Source organism: Panthera uncia, chromosome B4, assembly GCF_023721935.1.
Source record: "Panthera uncia isolate 11264 chromosome B4, Puncia_PCG_1.0, whole genome shotgun sequence".
Lineage (NCBI taxonomy): Eukaryota > Metazoa > Chordata > Mammalia > Carnivora > Felidae > Panthera > Panthera uncia.
In genome coordinates, this window is record NC_064809.1 from 80044742 (window position 1) to 80066729 (window position 21988).

General features: G+C 40.1%; 1 protein-coding gene and 1 pseudogene across 1 annotated transcript in view; both read right to left on the reverse strand.

Annotated features, from left to right (window-relative positions):
• Window positions 1-12022, reverse strand: LOC125919864 (peptidyl-prolyl cis-trans isomerase D-like; annotated as a pseudogene).
• Window positions 11380-21988, reverse strand: part of PYM1 (PYM homolog 1, exon junction complex associated factor) — a 19368-nt gene continuing 8759 nt past the window's right edge. Inside the window, exons 2-3 of the mRNA XM_049625718.1 lie at window positions 12936-13029; window positions 11380-12544 (exon numbers count right to left, since the gene is read on the reverse strand). Coding sequence (XP_049481675.1) covers window positions 12061-12544; window positions 12936-13029 — 578 coding nt within the window. The 3' untranslated portion in view covers window positions 11380-12060. The remainder of the gene's footprint in view (window positions 12545-12935; window positions 13030-21988) is intronic.

Sequence of the window (21988 nt, forward strand, 5' to 3'; positions counted from 1 at the left end):
TTAGGCAAACATTTTTGCATACGCTGCCTTCTCTCCATCTTTCTGTGCCTTTATCTTTTGTTTAACTTTCAACAATTCTGTCTAGATAGTTTTATCTTCCAGTGCTGTCTCCTGAGCTTTCTTAAGATCAGCCCATGCTTGATCATATTCCTTTAATCCTTGCCATCCTTGAGCTCACAGTACAATGCTTTGGTATTTAATGGGTCTATTTCAAGAGCCTCCAAACAGCTGTCAATTGCTCCCTGCCAATTTGGCATCTTCAGTTTATTAGCACCAATATTCAGCATGCAGCTTAAAGCTATAGGTTGCAGCTTCTATCTGTCCGTTTTCTCAATAACAGCGTTTGAACCTTCCATATATCTTAAAACTTTTGTATATTTTTGGGGGCGCCTGGGTGGTTCAGTTGGTTGAGCGACCGACTCTTGATTTCACCTCAGGTCATGATCTCACAGTTCATGGGATCAAGCCCCACGTGCTGTCAGCGCAGAGCCTGCTTGGGATTCTCTCTCTCTCTCTCTCTCTCTCCCTCCCTATCTGTCCTTCCTCTGCTTGCTCTCTCTCAAAATAAATAAATAAACATTAAAAAAACACTTTTGTACATTTTTAATAGCCATCTCCCACTTCTGGATTTGAAAAAATATATTTCCAATTTTTTTTAAGACTTCTGTTATTAGTAAAATTTTATCTGCATCTTTTAAATCTATATATCTGCATCCTCAGGGAAATCTGGACGACTGTCACCAGAACCATCTTTTGGGAATATCATCCCCTTCCTTCAGTTCTCTGTATTCTGCAATAATGCATAATTTGGCAAGGTTTTCACCTTTCACTTCTACATTTTCCAATATCCTTGCCATACCCATTCCTTTAATTACTTGTGCCAAACACCACATGTTTCCCATCCAAATGAGGAGTGCAAACCATTGTGATTAAGAACTGAGAACCATTTGTATTGCAGCCCACATTTGTCATGCTCAATAATAGAAATTTTCATCTTCACATTTTTTACCATCAATACTTTCTCTACCTGCCCCTTTTCGATATGAGAAGTCTCCACCCTGAATCATAAATGTCTTAATAATTTGATGGAAAGGGCACCCTTTGAAATGGAGAGGTTTCCCAGTAGTATGTCTAATCCCTTTTTCTTCTGTATGCAATATTCAAAATTTTTCTGCAGTTTTGAGTACAACATCTGCAAACAATTCTAGGACAGTTCGACCAATTTGCTCCTCTCCAATGTCCACAGCAAATAAGATGGGGTGGGGGTGCGGTTTATTGGGGTTGGAGGGCTTAGTTTGGGGGTCCTGGTGCGACACTTTGAATCCCAGATGTTTGGGAGTGGACTCTGATTTCTTTTAAATTAAAAAGCTCTCCAGGGCACCTGGGTGGCTCAGATGGTTAAGCGTCCAACTCTTGATTTTGTCTCAGGTCATTATCTCTCGGTTACACGGAGCCTGCTTGGGATTTTCTCTCTCCCTCTCTCTCTACTCCCTTCCACTCGTTCTCTCTCTCTCTCTGTCTCTCTCTAAATAAATAAACTTTAAGGAAAAAAAAAACCTCTTCTCTATTCTCTTATATGCCTAGAAAATATTTTAGCATTTTTTATTATATTATTATTTTTATATTTATTTATTTATCTGAGAGAGAGAGAATGAGAGACAGCACATGAGAGCAGGGCAGAGGGATTGAGGGAGAGAGAAAGAATCTCAAGCAGGCAGAGCTGGAGGCAGGGCTTGATCTCACTAACCCTGAGATCATCGTCTGAGCCAAAACCAACAGTCTGATGCTTAACCGAATGAGCCACCCAAGGTGCCCCTATAGGCTTAACCGACTGAGACAACCGGGAGCCTCTACAGGAATAATATGTTAGATGATTAGTATCTTAGGTTCAAACTGTCTCCACAAGAACACTTCAACAATTTACACCACCAGAAATATGAGTATACCCATTTCCCTGATAACCACGCTGAGATTTTTTTTTTTTAATAACGTAAGAGTAAATTGTATCTGGTTGTTTTACTTTTCATTTCTGATAAAGACACACTGCATATAGGGGCACAAAGATGACAATATAATTCAGAAGAAAATTGAATGACGTCTTTGAAGTACTGAAAGAAAAAAATGTCAACCTATAATTCTATACCAAGTGAAAATTGAGTTATCTTATTTCTGACTATGACAAAGTAACTGGTATCAGACTAGTCCTCCCATCACACACACACACACACACACACACACACACCTAGAAAACTGCCCAAAATATATGAAACAATTGTTTTAAGATATTGGGCAAAGGCAGCATAGGGTTGTAATCCCTGAGGGAAAAGGAAAGAAAAATTGTGTGCACCTTCCAATTATCCCAACTACCTGCCCATAAATACTCTTCACACTATAGCACAGGGATGGGAAACCCAACAAGAGTACAGGGGTTTTGTTGAGCTGAGGAGACAGAGATTAGATTTTGGGGAGGCTGAGGAGGCAGATTCTATGAGAAAGTCCTAGAGAGAAGAGAGGTATGCAAAGAAAGAGCTCCACAAATTTGCATAGTGGTCCAGTGTCTTTGGCTGAATAGCAGGCTACATGTGCATAGCGTGACAGAGGAGACTTCTTGAAACTGACCAAAAATCAACTACCAGGTAAAGAACAACTTCTGGGGAATTATAAAGTGAATAATTACTGGAGTTCACACAGGAATGGAAGAAATTAGAGTTCCAACCAGTCAGACTGGAGAGACTGCGTCAAATATTCGGAGCATTCATTAGATACCTTAAAAAAGCTGTCTTAGGAGTAGACTCCTACTAGCCCAAGAGTAAAGTTACTCTAGACCTTCCCTCACAAAGTTTAAAAACTTGCCTCAAATGAATCAAGCTGATATGAAAGTAATTAGCTGCCTGCCAGAACAAAGCTTAAAGAAAGACAATAAAATCCAGAAATTCGATGATGTAACATTTACAATGTCCAGCATCTAATAAACATACTCCCTCCAACCACCAAATAAACAAATAGATAAATAAGCAAAAGAAAAAAAAAATGTGGTCTCTAGCTGGGAGAAAACTTAAACAATAAAAACAGACCCAGAAATGAAAGAAATTATGCAATTAATAGGTAAAGACTTCAAAACATCTTGATATAAGTTCAAATATTCCAAGAAAACCATAAATCCAATGAGGAAATAAATGGAGACTATAAAAAAGAAATGAAAAATACCATTGTATGACCTTTAGAGAAAATTAGATGATAAAGTTGAAAAGGTCAGTGAACTTGAAGATGCAGAAGTAAGAACAACGTAAACTGAAGCACAGAGAGAAAAGGAAGATGGAGGGGAAATAAGCAAGCCTCAGCGACCAGTTGGATGATATCGAGCATTCTACCACACACATAATCTAGAGTACTGGAAAACAAGGGAGCAGGAAAGAATATTTGCAGAAATTGTGGCAAAAAATTCACCAGATTTCATGAAAAAAATATTAACACCCAGATCCAAATAAACTGATGAACCTCATGCAGGATAAACACAAAGAAAATTATACCTAGACACAGCATAACCAAATTGCTGAGCACCGATGATAAAAAATAAATCTGAAAAGAAGACAGAGAGAAAGATATATGGCATAGACTGAAGCAAAGGTTAAGTATAAGCATTAACTTCTCATCAGAAACAGTGCAAGACAGAAGATAATGGAATAACACCCTTAAAGTGCTAAATGAAAAAAAAAAAAAAAGCCAGCCTAGAATAGTATTTCCAGTGGATGTAAAAATGAAGACAAAAAAGACATTTTAAGACAAATAAAAGCTGAAAAAAGTTATCACTTATAAGAAATGCTACAGGAGGTTCTTCAGATGGAAGAAAGATGATATCAAGTGAAAACTCAGATGAACACAAATAAAGGGAATGGAAATAGTAAATTTGTGGGTAAATATAAAAGACACTTTTTATTAAAAAAAATTTTTTTTCTTAATGTTTTTATTTATTTTTGAGACAGAGAGAGACACAGCATGAGCAGGGAAGGGGCAGAGAGAGGGAGACACAGAATCAGAAGCAGGCTCTAGGCTCTGAGCCATCAGCACAGAGCCCGACGCGGGGCTCGAACTCACAGACTGTGAGATCATGACCTGAGCCAAAGTTGGACACTCAACCGACTGAGCCACCCAGGCGCCCCTAAAAGACACTTTTAAAAAGTTCTTTAAGGGGAACCTGGGTGATTGAGTCAGTTAAGTGTCCAGACACTTGGTTTCAGCTCAGATCATGATCTTATGGTTGGTAGGTTTGTGCCCCAAGTCAATTCTGCACTGACAATGTGGAGACTGCTTGGAATTCTCTCTCTCTCTCTCTCTCTCTCTCTCTCTCTCAAAACAACTAAATAAACTTTTAATAAATACAATTTATTTATTTTGAGAGAGAGAGAGAGAGAGGGAAAGAGAAATTGCACGAGCAGGGGAGGGGCAGAGAGAGAGATACAGAATCTGAAGCAGGCTCCAGGCTCTGAGCTGTCAGCACAGAGCCTGATGGCAGGGCTCAAACTTGTGAACTGCGAGATCAAGACCTGAGCCAAAGTCAGACACCCAACCGACTGAGTCACCCAGGTGCCCCAATAAATAAACATTAAAAAATTATAATAATAATAAATTAAAAAGTTGTTTAAAAGATAATTGACTCTTTGGGGTACCTGGCTGGCTTAGTCATTAAGAGCATGCAACTCTTGATCTTAGGGTTGTGAGTTCAAGCCCTGCATTTGGTGTAGAGATTAAAAATAAAATCTAAAAAGGGTGGCTGGGTGGCTCAGTTGTTTAAGCCTCCAATTTCAGCTCAGGTCATGATCTCACGGTTCGTGAGTTCAAACCCACATGCTAACAACTCAGAGCCTGGAGCCTGCTTCAGATTCTGTGTCTCCCTCTCTCTCTGCCCCTCCTCTGCCTGCACTCTGTCTCTCTCTCAAAAATAAACATTTACAAAAATAATAAAATAAAATCTAAAAAGAAGATAACTGATGCTTTAAGACAAAAATAGTAATAATATACAGTGGGATATATGTAGAAGTAAAATGTATGACAACAATAACAAAAAGGATGAGCGAAAGGAAAATGGAAGTATACTATTGTACAGTTTTTACATTACACACGAAGTCATATAATATTTGAAGGTAGTCTGTGGTAAGTTAAAGATGCATATGGTAAGCCTTAGTGCAACTATTGAAAAAATATATATATATATAGTTAATAAGAGGAGATAAATGAAATACCAAAAATACTCAAAGATCAGCAGGAAAACAGGAACAAAAATAGATAAGACAAATATAAAACAGCATGGTGGTAGATTTTAATCCAACCACACCAATTAAAATTGTCTCTTCATGCATTTTGCCATTTTTTCTATTACAGTGGTTGTCTTTTCTTGTTGATTTGCAAGAGCTCTTTACATATTAAAATATAAATCATGTCATATATGTTTTCTGCCTTTGATGTTATCTTTAGGAAACCTTCCCCTTCCAAACGTAGATAGCATTTTGACAAGAAATATGAGAAGAGTATAAACGTAGACACTGAGGTAGAAAAGCATAAGCTATATTTGGGAAATAAATATTGAGTAGAAGAGTTTGGCTATAAAAGGCATTTTAGGGAATCACACAATATAAAAATAGAAAGAGTCATTCAGGACCAGAACATAGAATGCTGTCTTAAACCATTCAGGCTGCTATAATAAAATACCACAGACTGGGTAACTTATAAACAAGAGACATTTATTGTTCACAGTTCTGGAGGCTGAAGTCCAAGATCAGGGTGCCAGCATGGCCAGGAGAAGGCCCTACTTCAGGTGACAGACTTCTTGTAACCTCACGTGGTGGAAGAATCTAGGAAGCTCTGTGGGATCTCTTTAATAAAAGCACTAATCCCACTCAGGAGGGCTCCACTATCAAATCCTAATCACCTCTCAAAGTCCCCACTTATTAATACTATCACCTTTGGGGGTTAGGATTTCAACATGAATAGGGTGTCGGGGGGGGGGGGCACATTCAAACCATGGCAACTGACTTGACTATCAGATAAAGGAGCTTGGTCTCCATTGGGTAGACCAAAGGGAACCTCTAAAGGTTGATTTTCTTTTCTTTCTTTTTCTTTTTAATTTCTTTTTAACATTTATTTATTTTTGAGACAGGGAGAGACAGCATGAACTGGGGAAGGTCAGAGAGAGAGGGAGACACAGAATCTGAAACAGGCTCCAGGCTCTGAGCTATCAGCACAGAGCCTGATGCGGGACTTGAACTCACGGACCTCGAGATCATGACCTGAGCCGAAGTCGGATGCTTAACCGACTGAGCCACCCAGGCGCCCCTAAAGGTTGATTTTCAATACCATAAACATTGGGAAGATAAATCTTGTTGAAGATCTAAGTGTATAGGACAGACTGGAGAAATGGGTGGTAGAGAGAGATCTAAGTTGGAGACCAGCTAGTATACTTTTGCAGTAATTCATACAGGAAGTGATATCCACCCATATATTGAATAAGGATAAAAATTATATGATTACCATAAAAATCAAAAGCCTTGATCGTCTTTCAGTGCTTTGTTTTAGACAAGTTGAATTTGAACAATAACATTCAAATAGGAGGTACTGGATGGGCATGTTTTGGAGATGACAGGGCTAGGGAAACATTGAGAGTTATTAGCACAGAGGTAATTGTTGAAATAATAGGAGTAAATGAAGTCACCAGGGGAGACTTGTGGATTTCTAGGATATTGGAAGGCTCCTAGTTATCCTTCCAGAATGAAAGCCTAGGTGTCATCTCTTCTAGGAAACCTTCCCTGATCACCATCTCCCTGGCCCCCCCACCACTACTGACTTAGGGGTCCTTTCTCTGCTTCCACAGAGCCCTGTGTATGCCCCTATTTATCACACTGTATTATTGTTGAGTGTTTCCTCTTTTCCTTGAGCTTCTAGAAAGCAGGTTCTAAATTTTTTTTTTTAATTTTTAATGTTTATTTTTGAGAGAAAGAGAGACAGGGCGTAAGGGGGTGGGGCAGAGAGAGAGGGAGACATAGAATCCAAAGCGGGCTTCAAGCTCTGAGCTGTATGCTGTGCAGCGTTGGTGGTATAGTGGTGAGCATAACTGCCTTCCAGGCTCTGAGCTGTCAGCACAGAGCCCAACACACGGAGCTTGAATTCATGAGCTGTGAGATCATGACCTGAGTCGAAGTCGGTTGTTTAACTGACTAAGCAACCGAGGCGCTCCAAGCAAGTACCAAAATTTTTTTTAATAAAAATTTTTAAAGTTTATCTATTTATTTTGAGAGAGACAGAGAAAGAGCATGAGGAGGGGAGGGGCGGGGGGGGGTGAACCCCAAGCAGACTCTGCAGGGTCAGCGCAGAGCTGGATGTGGGACTCAAATTTATGAAACTGTGAGATCATCACCTGAGCTGAAATCAAGAGTCAGATGCTTAACTGACTGAGCCACCGAGGCACCCCAGGTACTTAAACTTACTCAACTTCGTGTTCTCCTGGCCTATAGAAAGCTCTTGAAAAATGTTTGCTGAATATAATCAGATTCTACGATTTGTTGCTTTCCCAAGGAAGATATCCTTTAGTATCTCCTCCCTTCCCTCCTCTCAGCCAATTCTGTTGCCCCATAAACCAGTTATTCTTTTTGGGGTATAACCTCCACCTTTTTCCACTGCAGTTCAGCATCTTCTTTGATCTCTAGGGGAGAATGGAAACCATTTCTGATCTCTTTTGAGAGATGGCAATACTGACAAAAAATTTTACCTTCTTGATCCCAGATTCTCTAACCTCCTCAATTTGTAAAAGGAAGTTATAGTTGGAGAGGAAAGGGAGATCTATATGCCCTGTGATGGAATGCCTGGGAACTTGAAGAGAAAAGATTTTCTGACTAAGTAACCCTATCCGCTAATTTCAAAACAAGCTGGAGTCTAGAGACAGGCTAACTTGCAAATACCAGCCCCTCACAGCACCACCTAGTGGATAAAAAGAAACTAACACGGAGTGTCTGGGTGGCTCAGCCCCTTGAGCCACAAACTCTTTTATTTTGGCTCAGGTCATGGTCCCAGGATCCTGGGATGGGTCCCTGCCCTGGGCTGAGCATGGAGCCTGCCTGGGATTCTCGTTCTCTCTTCCTCTGCCCCTCTCCCCCACTTGCACTCTGTTTCTATAAAAGGATAAGATAGGATATGATATGATATGACATGACACGATAGAAAAAATAAAAAAATATATAAAAATGAAATGAAATAATAAAATAAATAAAATAAAATAAAATAAAATAAAATAAAATAAAATAAAAAATAAAGTAAAATAAAATAAAATAAAATAAAATAAGGGCTCTGAGACCATGAAGGTAAATGGCCAATTCTAAATTAACTCACTTTCAGATCTCTAGAATCTTTGCTATTTACACATTAGGAGGAATCATCAGCAAAGGGGAAAGAATTGCCAAATAAATAGTAATATAGCTTCAAGAGTATAAAAAAAGCAAGGAGCTAATTTACTTTGCCATAAGCTATAAGGGCCCATTGGGGAAATAATTAAACTAATAACCTTCTACCCCAACCATCCCAAAGAGAGAGACCAGAGAGAGAATATGTGATGCCCCAGCCCCTTGGTATTGATTTTATCAGTGGCTTTCAAATGTATTTTTCTGCAAACCAAGGCAAGGAATGCATTTTATATCCTCACTCAACACTGGAAACAAAATTATCATGAGACATATTTATCCTTATTAAGCATCAGTCTCTGCTATTTTCTAGTCTACTCCACTTAGAAACACCACTAGTAGGGTGCTTGGCTGGCTCAGTCAGTAGAGCATATGACTCTTGATCTTTGGGTTGTAAGTTCAAGGCCCATACTTGATGTAGAAAATACTTAAAACCTTGAAGAAAAAAAACCCCAACATCCTACTGGCCAGAACTTTCTAAATTGATTTCATGACTCACATTTTGAAAAACACTAGCCAGTTTATGTGTAAATTTTCATCCTATATCAACACTGATGTTTTGCTAAGGAAAAGTGCCCCTACAGAATTGAAACCAAATTCACCATATCTCTTCCATGCTGCCAAGCCTTTGTGCACAGTTGCTCTCCCCTACCTGCCTTTGTTGAGATATGAGTCATAATCTTCTTCAAAATCCAACACCATCATTAAGTCTTTCCATTCCTCCAATCAGAAGAAATTATTTCTCTCTTAGTTCTCCCTCAAAACAGTGCTGGTACCTCTACCCTAGCACTTAATTAATGTGCCTAGTACTCAATTAGTGATTTACACAACTTATAGCTTCCTTAAATGAAGGTTCTACATACTCATAATTGCATCCCCTGTATTCATAATTGCATCCCTCCAGACTGGCACAATGACTAACAGGGCCCAACAAATATCAAAGTAAACTTGTATAAAACTACTTAAGATCCAGAAAATTTAGGGGCACCTGGGTGGCTCAGTTGGTTAAGTATCCAACTTCGGTTCAGGTCATGATCTCACAATTCATGAGTTCGAGCCCTACATCGGGCTTGCTGCTGTCAGAGCAAGGCCCACTTCAGATCCTCTGCCCACCGCCCCACCGCCCCCGTCCCTAACCCACTTGTGCGCTCTCTCTCAAAAATAATTAAAAACATTAAGAAATACATTTTAAATTTTTTTTCAACGTTTTTTATTTATTTTTGGGACAGAGAGAGACAGAGCATGAACGGGGGAGGGGCAGAGAGAGAGGGAGACACAGAATCAGAAACAGGCTCCAGGCTCCGAGCCATCAGCCCAGAGCCTGACGTGGGGCTCGAACTCACGGACCGCGAGATCGTGACCTGGCTGAAGTCGGACGCTTAACCGACTGCGCCACCCAGGCGCCCCAAGAAATACATTTTAAAAATAATTTTAAAAATAAAATAAAGATCCAGGAAATTCAAAGGTTTACTGAGGTAAATCCTTTTGCAAAGCACTTAATCTCTCCCTAGTAATAGTTAAGTATGATGCCTCTAAAACATCTGAACTTATAAAATATCAAATATCTATATACATAAGCCAATTAAGCCTTCTTTATAAAATTTTCGTAATTGTGCAGGGGTCCTACAGAAGGAAACTCAGGCTTTTAGTCTCACACTGAAGTGCCCAGGCAAGTCCTTACTAATGAGCTCAGCCATTTGAGGCACAAATTATCCTTCGTCTTCTGTTTCTACACATGGCTTGTGGCCTTATTCATTCAGTTAAGTATTTGAGAATTTACTATTTGGGGTAGTGTGATGCAATGATAAACAGTCCCAGGGCTGGATGAGCGCAATGATCTAACAAGGAGGAGGAGGGCTAACATGGAACCGAGCATAACATAATATAATAAATCCCATCACAAACCTAAGTAAGGAAGCAAGTTCAGAGAGGCATCTAAATTAATATTTGAAGCTTATGGAAGTCTTCCTAGAGAGGATAACACTGAGATTCAAAGGCTAAGAGTTGACGAGGCAGAAGGGGTCAGCAAGAGTATTATAAGCAGAGGGATCAGAAAGGACAAAGCCTCTCTGAGGCTCAGAGAGAATATGGCTCTTTTAACAGAAAGTAGTCAGTGCACTAGGGAGCACATTTTGACCAGAGCTGAAGAATGGCAAAAAATGAGGCTAGATTGTATGGGACCTTATGAGTCAGGCTAAGAACTCTGAACAACGGAGGCAGTTCATTACAGTTGACTTCCCTTCCATTGGTCTCTACACTAGCAGCTGGCTAGAAAGAAAGATTGTGGTGAGGGTGTGGGAATCAGATATGCAAAAATTAAGTGACAGCTCTAAATGCCTCTTCTTGTATTAGTTTGTCAGACAATGCCATCTTGGGGTAGCATCTAAGAAGGTAAAATTTCAGAAGAGCTGCCCCAGTGATGCTGTGAAGTGGATTATTTTTGGAAAGAAACAGTAAGGAAGGTACAAAGGCCCCACTGTTATGCAGCAGGATAGTAATGACACATGTAAATTAACATGTCAAATTCAATTTGTTCTAAGTTTCCTTTTATTATAACCTAATTACTATTCACTGAAGTCTGAGCAAATAGGTACAGAAATCAGGGTCACTAATTTGGTCACACACTCACAATTTTTAAAAATTAAAAGGAATAGGGGGCGCCTGGGTGGCTCAGCTGGTTAACCAGCTGACTCTTGATTTCAGCTCAGGTCATGATCTCACAGTTCATGAGATCGAGCCCTGCCTGGGGCTCCACACTGGGCATGGAGCCTGCCTGAGATTCTCATTTTCTTTCTCTCTCTCTCTCTCTCTCTGCCCCCTCCCCCTGTTCACATGCTCCCGGAATGCTTTCTCCCCCTCTCTCAAAAAAGTTAATGGCGGGGGGGGGGGGAGGAAGGGAACCTGGGTAGCTCAGTTGTTGAGCATCTGACTCTTGATCTCAGCTCAGGTCTTGATCTTGATCACAGGATCATGGGTTCAAGCCCGGTGTTGGGCTCCACACTGAGCATGCAGCCTACTTGAAAAAGAAAAAAAAAAAAAGGAATATTACTCTCAATATTTGTCTTCCTGTACCAAACTGGAGGAGATAATACACCTACTGGAAGCTGGAAAGAGGGACAAAGCCAGACATGTTGTCTACTTGAGTTTATTCTGTTCTTTAAAAAAAAAACAAAAAAAACAAAAAAAACAAAAAAAACAAAAACAAAAAAACGGTGAGGGATGGCGGGGGAAATAACCCATAAACACTGTGAACAGGAACCAAGACTCCGACTTGAGTGTACTCCCCCTACCCTCAACCTCAGTTCTCTAAGACATTCCCACCCGCCCAATTTTCTTTTAAACAAGACACCCAAATCAGCAGCAAAGTTACCTGGGGTAATCACTGAGATTTTGAACACTGGGAATGGGAGGGAGAAAAGTCCAAAAAATAGGAGTTGGGAAGAAGAGGGAAGGAATGACGGCGAGGCTAGGCTCTGGAGGACGGAGTTGGGCCACGAGAAGTGGAAGTGAGTCAGTAGGGAGGGGGTACCCCCCTGACTGCTGCTGCCCACATTCCCCAGGACCCCAGAGAGCCCCATGGTTTTTTCTGCAGTCCATTCCCTGCTCCCCAAAGGCCTCACAGGCCCAGCTCCAAGTCCTCGAGCTCCTCCTCTAGCGCCCTCCTCCGCGCTAGCTTCTCCAGCTGCTCTTTGCTGGGCTGGCTGATTTCCCCAGCCTGGATCCGTTGCTGCAGCTCTTCCACCTGCCGAAGCTTCTTCTTTAGGTTCTTTATCTTCTTGGCCTTCTCGGTGGTGACGGCTGAGTCAGGCTGGTCAGAGGCAGCTGCAGGGGCTGCCCGGGAGCCCTGCGGAGCCGTGGGGAGTGGGGCAGTCTCTCCCAGGGACACCTTATCGAGAGTCCGGCTTAAGGCCTCTGCCTCGCCTTTCTCTTGCTGCTGCCGCCGCTTCTCCTTCCGCTTCAGGTTGCGTTTGGCTGTCTTGGAGAGGCCTGATTCGCCACCTTCTGGCCTGGATGGGGTGGCAGGAGCAGTGGCCTCGGGGCTCAGACCTGGGGGCAGTTCGGGTTTACTCTTGAAAAACTTCACATACTTGTTCTCATACCTGCAGGGAAGAGATGCCAACAGTTTCAAAGAAGCACTGACTTCTGGAGCCCTTTTCTTAACCTTCCAAATCAATCCACTCTTTTCATTCTCTCGCTTCCTTCCTCTCCTATGGTCCCTCCCCAATTTTCTTCTGTTCTGCAGGCTGTGGGAAGGTCTCTAGGTCTCATAGTTCCATATCCTGAATGCTGTTTGGAGATTCTGATAAACAGAGGCCAATAGGAACAGAACTAGTCACTTGTAACCCTCACTCATCGCTGTATCCCAGCCCCCTCTCCTCTTCTTTCTCATATAGTTGCTCCCTCCTCGCATTTCATGAGATACTGGGATCAGGAGATTCTTCTTTTCTGTGGATTCCATTAAATACCCCCTCCTCATGCCTAACCACGCACACTGGGACCTCCTCCTGGGGCACATAGCCTTCTTTCACCCTCCGCTGCTTCCGCCAGGTCCCGTCGGGTCGTTGTGTTGAGGCAATGTATTTGCCTGCAATGAGAGAATTAAGTTAGACAGTTACTCTAACTTTCAAATAGTTCCCAATTTGAAAACATGAGTGAATGTATACAGCTTCCCTGGGCACCCATCCGTCTATTAAATGCAGCCATTAAGGCACCCTTTTCTCTTATCAACCCTCAACGCCCCTCTCATCATTATTTACCGAGTGCACATTATTTACTGAGGTATAATACACCATCCCTGCCCTCAGGAGTTTCTATTTTTACACTATTTTCTATTTTTAATCTAGTTGGCAAGAGGACAGGCACAGAGGAAGAGTTTTTAAAAAAAACACAAGACAATAATAGCATTGGGGCATCAAAAGGCAATAACTGAAAAAGGGGCCAAAAGAGGGCAAAAACAAGAACCGTAGCAAGGAGAAATGACGAGAGAAGATGTAGACAGGGGAAGCTTTATTAAGATGGGTCATGAAAAACAGGTCAACTTTTAAGAATCCATACTAGATATAAAAGCACCAGTACACAAGGATATTTGTAAAGGATGTTTGTTGCTACATTATTTAAAACAACAAAAACTGAGGCAACTTGAATGACCACCAATAAATGAACAATGGAATACATGTGGATCATCCACAGGATGGAACACCATGCTCTTATGAAAAAAGAATGTCAGATATAAATGCACTGACTTTCTTTGCTGCCAGTTATACGCTGTTGTAAGTTAGAAAAAATGAACAGCAACACTGAACACTAGAAATGCACTTTGCTCAGTAATACTTGAGTTGTTGCAATATTTGATTATCCATTTGGTTGTTACAGAAAAATTCTTAACTGTAATGATGGCTGTTGCTGTAATTGTATATTGCCTGTATTTCTACCTCTATTAATGAGCTTTATGTGCTAGATTTTAATATCCTTGTGCCTGGGCAAGTACACAAGTCTTTAAAAAACAAACATGGTTTACTTGCACAAAACTGATCAGTTTTGACGGATCGTTAATGCCCCTGAAGTGGTTTTGAGGGTGTGAAACAAATAGTGAGAATCTGAATTGGTCCCTCTTATTACAGAATTGAAATTAAGTCTACTTACTTTATCAAGTCATGTTCATGCCCTGATTTTATATAGTTGCATCTATCAATAAACATTGAAAACAAAATAAAAATAAATAAATGCATTGACTTTGGCTTGAATGGTGTTCATGATACACTAAGTGAAAAAGCAAGTTGCAGGATAACATATAGAGTAGTTATCCTCCAAGTTTTTTTATTTCAGGATCTCCCTTCTGCTCTTAGTTTGCAATATTATCCATTTCACCATGCAATATTTTCTAAAAAACCATATTCGCTAATATCCTCAGAAAAGTCTTTAGTGGGAAGCTGTCAAGCTGGCAGTGGCAAATATAACTTTTCCAAAATTCTGATTTTTACTTGAAGCCTTGAATTTTACCATTGGCAAAAAATACTGTCAGTTGTTTTCCTTGAAATGACGGGTTCACTTCCTTCATTTTCAGGAAAATGCCAGATACCCAGTTCTGAATTACTGGTTTGTCAGTGGTTCTTTTAAGTAAAAATGGTGTTCCACGAAAAGGAAGCTGTTTAGCTTGTGACTTGCAGACAATTGCACCAGTGCTTTTCCTTAAGACACCACCTTACTCCAGTGTGCAGTAGTGTTTCATCCTTACTTCCCAATTAGTCCACAGAGAACATGAAAGAGATGAGTAACTTCCAGTTACAAAATGAGTTAAGTTGTGAGGAATCTAAGGTACAGCATGATAACCATTATTAACAGAACTGTATTGTATTCTTGAAAGTTGCTATGAGAGTACAGTTTTAACAACAAGATGGATGGCGATTACGTGAAGTGAAGGATGTGTTAACTAACCTCATTGTGTAAACATTTCACAATATATACATGCATCAAATCACACTGCACTCCGGAAACCTACACAATGTTATATGTCAATTATATTTCAATAGAGCTGGAAAAAAAATAAGTAAAAAGAGGTGTATTCAAGGGCCAGGTTTTAATAAAATTAGCAAATCTTACTGCATAAACAAGGATATTCTTAAGTGAAACTGGCCTTATTTACTGCAAGCGTGTGGCGGCAAAGAACACAATGACTGGTCGTTTGGTGCAACCACCTTGATTAGTGCTAAGGGGCCAGCGGTTTTCCCCACCTTGGCTTTTGCACCCTCAGAGCAAATGTCAACCCAGCAAAAAAAGACAATGAACACCTTAGTCTATAATAAAACCAGTTATGCTTGCAGACGTCCTTAAAGTGTCTTAGGGAACCCGCAGAGATCCTGGACATTCTGAGAACTGCTGGTGTAGGGTATGCTCCCGATTTTGTTGGGGCAAAAGGAGCAGCACTTAGTAGTCCATACAGTCTGGGCACATGGGGCAAAGAGAAAGGTGTGGAAGGACACATACCAAGATACCAAGCCTTTAATGCTGGTTATTTTAAGAGGGATAACCTGGAAGAAGAGGTAATAGAAACCATTAACCATTAGGATATATACTTTTTGCCCTTATAGATATCTTTATTTTTATAATTTGTTTTTAAAAATCTTATATATACATACATATCTTGTATTACTTTTTTTTTTCTTAAGTAGGCTCCACATCCAACATGAGGCTTGAACTCACAACCCTGAGAGCAAAAATTCCATGCTCTACCGACTAAGACAGTCAGATGCCTCATGTATTATCTTTTTTTTTTTTTTAAGCATTACTTTTATAAAAAGAAAGATTTGTAAAAGAAAAGTAAAAAGTTAAGTCTGGGGCCTTCCACACAGATTATATATTGTTCCATGAATTGGCTTTTTTTTTTTTTTTAATGTTTACTTATTTATTGAGACTGGGGGAGAGGCAGAGAGAGAATCCCAAGCAGGCTCTGCACTGTCAGCACAGAGCCCAACCCAAACTGTGAGATCTCACAAACTGAGATCATAACCTGAGCAGAAATCAAAAGTCGATGTTTAACTAGGGACCCCTGAAATGGCTTTCTGTTCAAAATGCAAATGTCATTAATAAAATTAAACTAAAAGCAAAAAAACTGTTAAAGAAAATGGTTAAGATTTGAAAGGTAGAAAAGATGGGACAAAGAACAAAAAAGCAAAAAAAAAGCATGGATGTGGGAAGGGGGTTGGGGTATTTAAAGAATAAAAAGTAGAGGAGTCTAGTCAGACAGCTCATGTTAGGTACTAAAAAATGGGGCCAGATCTTGGAAAGCATTAAACAAAAGGTCAAGGAATTTGAAGTTTATCTGGTGAATAAAACGAGAGCCACTTGAGGATACTGCTTGCTTAAATCCAACAGTTTAAACACAAGAGTATAAATTGAAGAATCAAAAAACTGAGGTTTCATGGAGGGAAGACTGAGACCAAACCTGGGCTTTAAAGAGTCAAACTAAAGGAAATGAAAAAGGAGGCAGATTGAATTCTAAATAGAAGCTCATTCTAAAACAAAATGTCACACATGGGAATGGAAATGGCATGATCAGGAGATGGTGGGTGAGAGGGCTGATATAAAGTAAATGAGAGGAGGGGCGCCTGGTGGCTCCAGTTAAGCATCAGAGTTTGGTTCAGGTCATGATCTCACAGTTGTGAGTTTGAGCCCCACATCGGGCTCTGTGCTGACAGCTCAGAGCCTAGACTTCTTTGGATTCTTTATCTCCATCTCCCTCTGCCCATTCCCAGCTCGCATGTGCGCTCTCTCTCCCTCTCTCTCTCAAAAATAAATAAACATTAAAAAAAAATTGGGGGGGGCACCTGGGTGGCTCAGTTGGGTTAAGCGGCCGACTTCGGCTCAGGTCATGATCTCGCGGTCTGTGGGTTCGAGCCCTGCGTCAGGCTCTGTGCTGACAGCTCAGAGCCTGGAGCCTGTTTGAGATTCTGTGTCTCCCTCTCTCTGACCCTCCCCCGTTCATGCTTTGTCTCTCTCTGTCTCAAAAATAAATAAGCGTTAAAAAAAATATTTTTAAAAAAAATTTTTTAAGTAAATGAGGGGAGAATGTTCAGACCTTGAAACGCCAGTTAAGGAGTTTAATATCTGGCAGGTGGCACACATTCAGTAAATACTTGTTAATGAATGAATTCAAAGCAGTGTTTTAGGGCAATTAATCTGGCAGGATGAAAAGGTGAATTAGAAAGTGGAAACACTGGAGACGTGGAAAATCAGGGAAAAAAAGGGTGCAATAACCCTGGCATGTGATAGAATTGGCTGAAACAGTGAGAAAGGAAGAGACTTATGCCAAATCCATTATCAAAGAATCAACATTTGGGAATTTGCTGATGGGGGAGGGGTAAAGGGTTAAAGTAAAAAATAATTTGGGGCTCCTGGGTGGCTCAGTCTGTTAAGTGTCCAACTTTGGCTCAGGTCATGATCTCATGGTTCATGGGTTTGAGCTGCATGTCGGACAGTACTGGCAGCATGGGGCCTGCTTGGCATCCTCTGTCTCCCTCTCTTTCCGCCCCTCCCTCGCTCATGCACACTCTCTCTCAAAAATAAACATTAAAAAAAAAACTCTTAAAAAAATAATTCAACACTTTATTTTAGTAATTCCAACCTTGAGAATTTAGCATAAGGAAATACCTCCAACAGGAAAAAAAAACAAAGAGGAAAAAAAGGAATTGACAGTGAAAATTATGGCATTATCTAAAAAGAGCTAAAAATTAAAAACAAGGTTCAAGTCCAGTTATATAGGAATGGTGTATAACACATCCATTGCAAATGATAACAGGGTCACCTGGCTGGCTCATTCAGTAGAGTGTACAACCCTTGATCTCAGGGTCAAGAGTTAGAGCCCCACGTTTAGTGTACAGATTACTTAAAAATAAATAATCTTTAAAGAGACAGGATATAATTCTTTTTTTTTATTTTTAAATTTTTTTTAAATGTTTATTTATTTTTGAGACAGAGAGAGACAGAGCATGAATGGGGGAGGGGCAGAGAGAGAGGGAGACACAGAATTGGAAGCAGGCTCCAGGCTCTGAGCCATCAGCCCAGAGCCTGACTCGGGCTCGAACTCACGAACCGTGAGATCGTGACCTGAGCTAAAGTCGGACGCTCAACCGACTGAGCCACCCAGGCGCCCTGACAGGATATAATTCTTAAAAATGATAATAAAATTTTAAATCATGTAATGTGACATAATGTAAACCATAATGAAATTATATAAATATACTATGATTTCAATTATTAAATGTTATGCATATTTTTAAATCTTTGTTTATTTGAGAGAAAGAGAGCATGAACTAGCAAGGGAGGGGCACAGAGAGAGAGAATCCCAAGCAGGCTCCACACTGAGCGTTGAGCCTGATGTTGGGCTCAATCTCAAGAACCATGAGATCATGATCTGAGTCAAAACCAAGCGCTGGACACTTAACCGACTGAGCCACCCAGGCGTCCCATTAAAAATAAAATCTTTAGGGGCACCTGGGTGGCTCAGTCGGTTAAGCGTCCAACTTCAGCTCAAGTCATGATCTCGAGGTTCACGAGTTCTGTCCCCGCGTCCGGCCCGCGCCGACAGCTCAGAGCCTGGAACCTGCTTCAGATTCTGTGTCTCCCTCTCTCTTGTCTCCCTCTCTCTCTGCCCCTCCCCCGCTCACACTCCGTCTCTTTCTCTTGCTCTCAAAAATTAAAACATTAAAAGAAAAATTTTTAATAAAATCTTAAAAAAAGATCTAATTTTAGGTTTCAAACCTGAATGGGTTGGAGAATGGGTACACAATGAGAGTGAAAATACTTTTGACCTGGTAATTATTATAAAGATTTTGTGGAAGACACAGATCTGTTGTAATCTTTGGAAGATAAGCAGGATTTAGACAGGTGGAGGTGGGGAGTGTGGTTACAAGAAAAGAAAGGGAAGTATTTCAGGAATATGGGACAATATACGCAAAGGGACAAATGAGACTAGTCAGGACCCTGCTAAAAATTCTTTCTGGATTCTTATTGTCCTCAGGGTATTTACATGGAGGACAGGACTACACACAAAAGGCCAATCCTCTCAGCTACTAGTCACTCACACTCTGCTCCAGCTGACTGAAATACTCACAAATCTCACCAGACCTGTGTCTCTATTTTCTATGCCTTTTTGCTTTTGCTTCCTTTGGCCTGGAACAGGCTTTCCTTGATTCTTATCTTAGTTAATTCCTGTTGGTCTTTAAAGGTCAAGTTCAAGTATAAACTCCAATTCAGTTCCTCCTTCCCACCCCAGGCCCTTTGTATACAACACCTGTTTTGGCCTTTATCATGCTCTGATGTTTAACATAATTGTGTACTTCCTTGAGCACTGGGACTTTGTCTTTGATCTCTGAAGCAAAGGGCCTGGCGCATAGAAGACTGTAATTAAGTCAAATTAATAAATAAATAGGGGTTCCTGGCTGGCTTGGTTGGTAGAGCGTGTGACTCTTGATCTCAGGGTTGTAAATTCAAGCCCCACATTGGGTGTAGAGATTAAGAGAATACTTAAAAATAACATTTTCAGGACCCCTGGGTGGCTCAGTCAGTTCAGCCTCCGACTTCACCTCAGGTCATGATCTCAAGGTTCAAGCCCCACATCAGGCTCCATACTGACAGTGCAGAGCCTGCTTGGGATTCTCTCTCTCCCTCCCTTCCTCTTTACCCTTTCCCCGTGCTCTCTCAAAATAAATAAACTTTAAAAAAATAAAATAAAATCTTTATGGGCACCTGGATGGCTCAGTTGGTTGAGCATCCAATTCTTAGTTTCAGCTCAGGTCATGATATCACTGTTCATGGATTTGAGCCCCATGTCAGGCTTTGCACTGACAGTGCAGAATCTACTTGGGATTCTTTCTCCGTCTCTCTCTCTGCCCCTCCCCCCACTTGTATTCTCTCTCTCTCTCAAAAAATAAATATTAAAGATAAATATTAAAAAATAAATAAGTAAAATCTTTAAAAAATATTTTAAATAAGTAAGTAAATTTAAGTATCATATTAGAGAGCAAGAACCTAGAATATTCTGGGCAAAAAGCACATGTAATGGGCAAAGACACTAGAAGTAAATTAGTCAGAATATGAAAAGTAACCAATCTTCTCTGGAGTTTGGACTTAAGCTTCAGACCGTAGAAGAGCACTGAAGGCCAAAAACAGAATACAGATGATATGCTCAAAGCAATGCTTTCAGATTAACCTCAAAATGTGTAATATAAACTAAAGGTAGAAAAAATGAAAATAGCTAAAATAGAGAAAAACTGATTTAGATGGTCTCTGTGGGTATTGAAAGGAAAATGAAAGAGAAATTCATTGTGAAGAACAAGTCAACAGACTTGAAGACTATTGAGATTTGACTGCCAAGATTTGAATTAGACGAAATAATTGAAACAGTGCCACCGTGGGTTTGATCTGGTGCTTTGCACATGTATGCTCTTATTTTCACAACATACCTGTGGGTAAATAGGGCATATGGTAATAATATTTCTTCACACATGGATTTTAAATGTTTATTGAGCCACTTGGGTGTTGTGCCAGGCACTGTAACAGGAGCTAGGGATACAACAATGAATAAAGAAAATGGTCTTGCCTTTTTGTAGCATACATTCTAGTGACGAACAAAGGTAATAAATAAGAACACAAATAAATAATTACAATATCACTCTTGAATGTGCAAAATTTAGAGAATAAAAATCACTGATATGAAGAAAGCCCAACACCTGAAACTAATATAACACTGTATGTTAATTATACTGGAATTTAAAAAAAAAACACACACGAAGTCCAGAGAAGATGACAACTTCGTGAAAATAACTAATTCAATTCTAGACAGGCAGTGTCTTACGTGAAATTAAGGAGAAAAGGACAATACTAGAAACATATTTAAGAAAAATGCACAAAGATTATAGCTGAAGACTTAAGATTAATAAAGATGGAAAATGAGGAAAAACAGGTCAGAAGTTTCTTGAATGGCCATCCTAACTGGAAGCCCTGCGATCCAAACAGCCAACTGTCACAAAGAAGCATCTATTTTATGTTCTCTTGGTTCCATTCTCTTGACTTCACAGTATCCAAAGGTAAAGTAAAAAAAGAAGGGAGTGGTTTGGAGATTCCTACCCATAGAAATAAAAAACAAGGGCAGAATATCAGGATTTTCAGGTAACCCCCTTGGGAAAGTCAGAAACTACAGATTAGAGATTGTTATAAGAACTTGGTAAACTTACTTTCTCACATTTGCTATTTGGTAATCCTTAATCTGTTGCCTTAAACTGTAAAGGGCCTTGTTTTCAGGGGTGGCAGGAAGACAGTGAAGAGACAGGACAGCAAGCAAGGCTTGCTGGGAGAACTCTAAGGGGTTATATGGAAGTGACTGTTAAAGGTGTGTTGAATCCCTGGGACCTGCTCAAATAAGAAAGGAGATCTACAAGACAGAGCTGAGCCTAGGGGTGATCTCAGGGCCAACAATTATTATAATGCCTGGATGTGGTTTCTAACACCTAGAGACAATATAGAAAGAGAAGATCCAATTTGGAGGAATGAGCCTGGAAAAACAGTCATGATCATCTTCCTCAACAAGGAAAAGGTGTCGGCAGCAACAGAAAATAATAATTCTGGAAAAGAACCAGGAGAGTGTTATGCCATGAAGACCAAAAGAGTTTTAAGGGCAGGTGGTAAATAGTATTGAATAGTGCACAGAGATTAAGGAAAAGGAGAACTGAGAAGAAAAAGATACTGATGTTGGCGATTTGCATTTTCTAGTTATCTCCAAGAATATAGCCTCAGAAAAGTACAAATTAATGAAATGTAATAAACACTGGAAGCCTCCTAGGACACAAGTACCCTACTAAGTGATACAAGGATTATCAAGATTGAGTAAAATGGTCCCTACTTTCAAGAAATTTACAGTCTAAGTAAGGAGAAGGGTAGGCAAGTTAGGCAAACAAAGAATAAAACAAAAATATAAATGTCTTAGGTATCTTAAGAGACTGATACATACTGGTAACAAATTTCAAGAGAATAAATAATCACATCCTGTT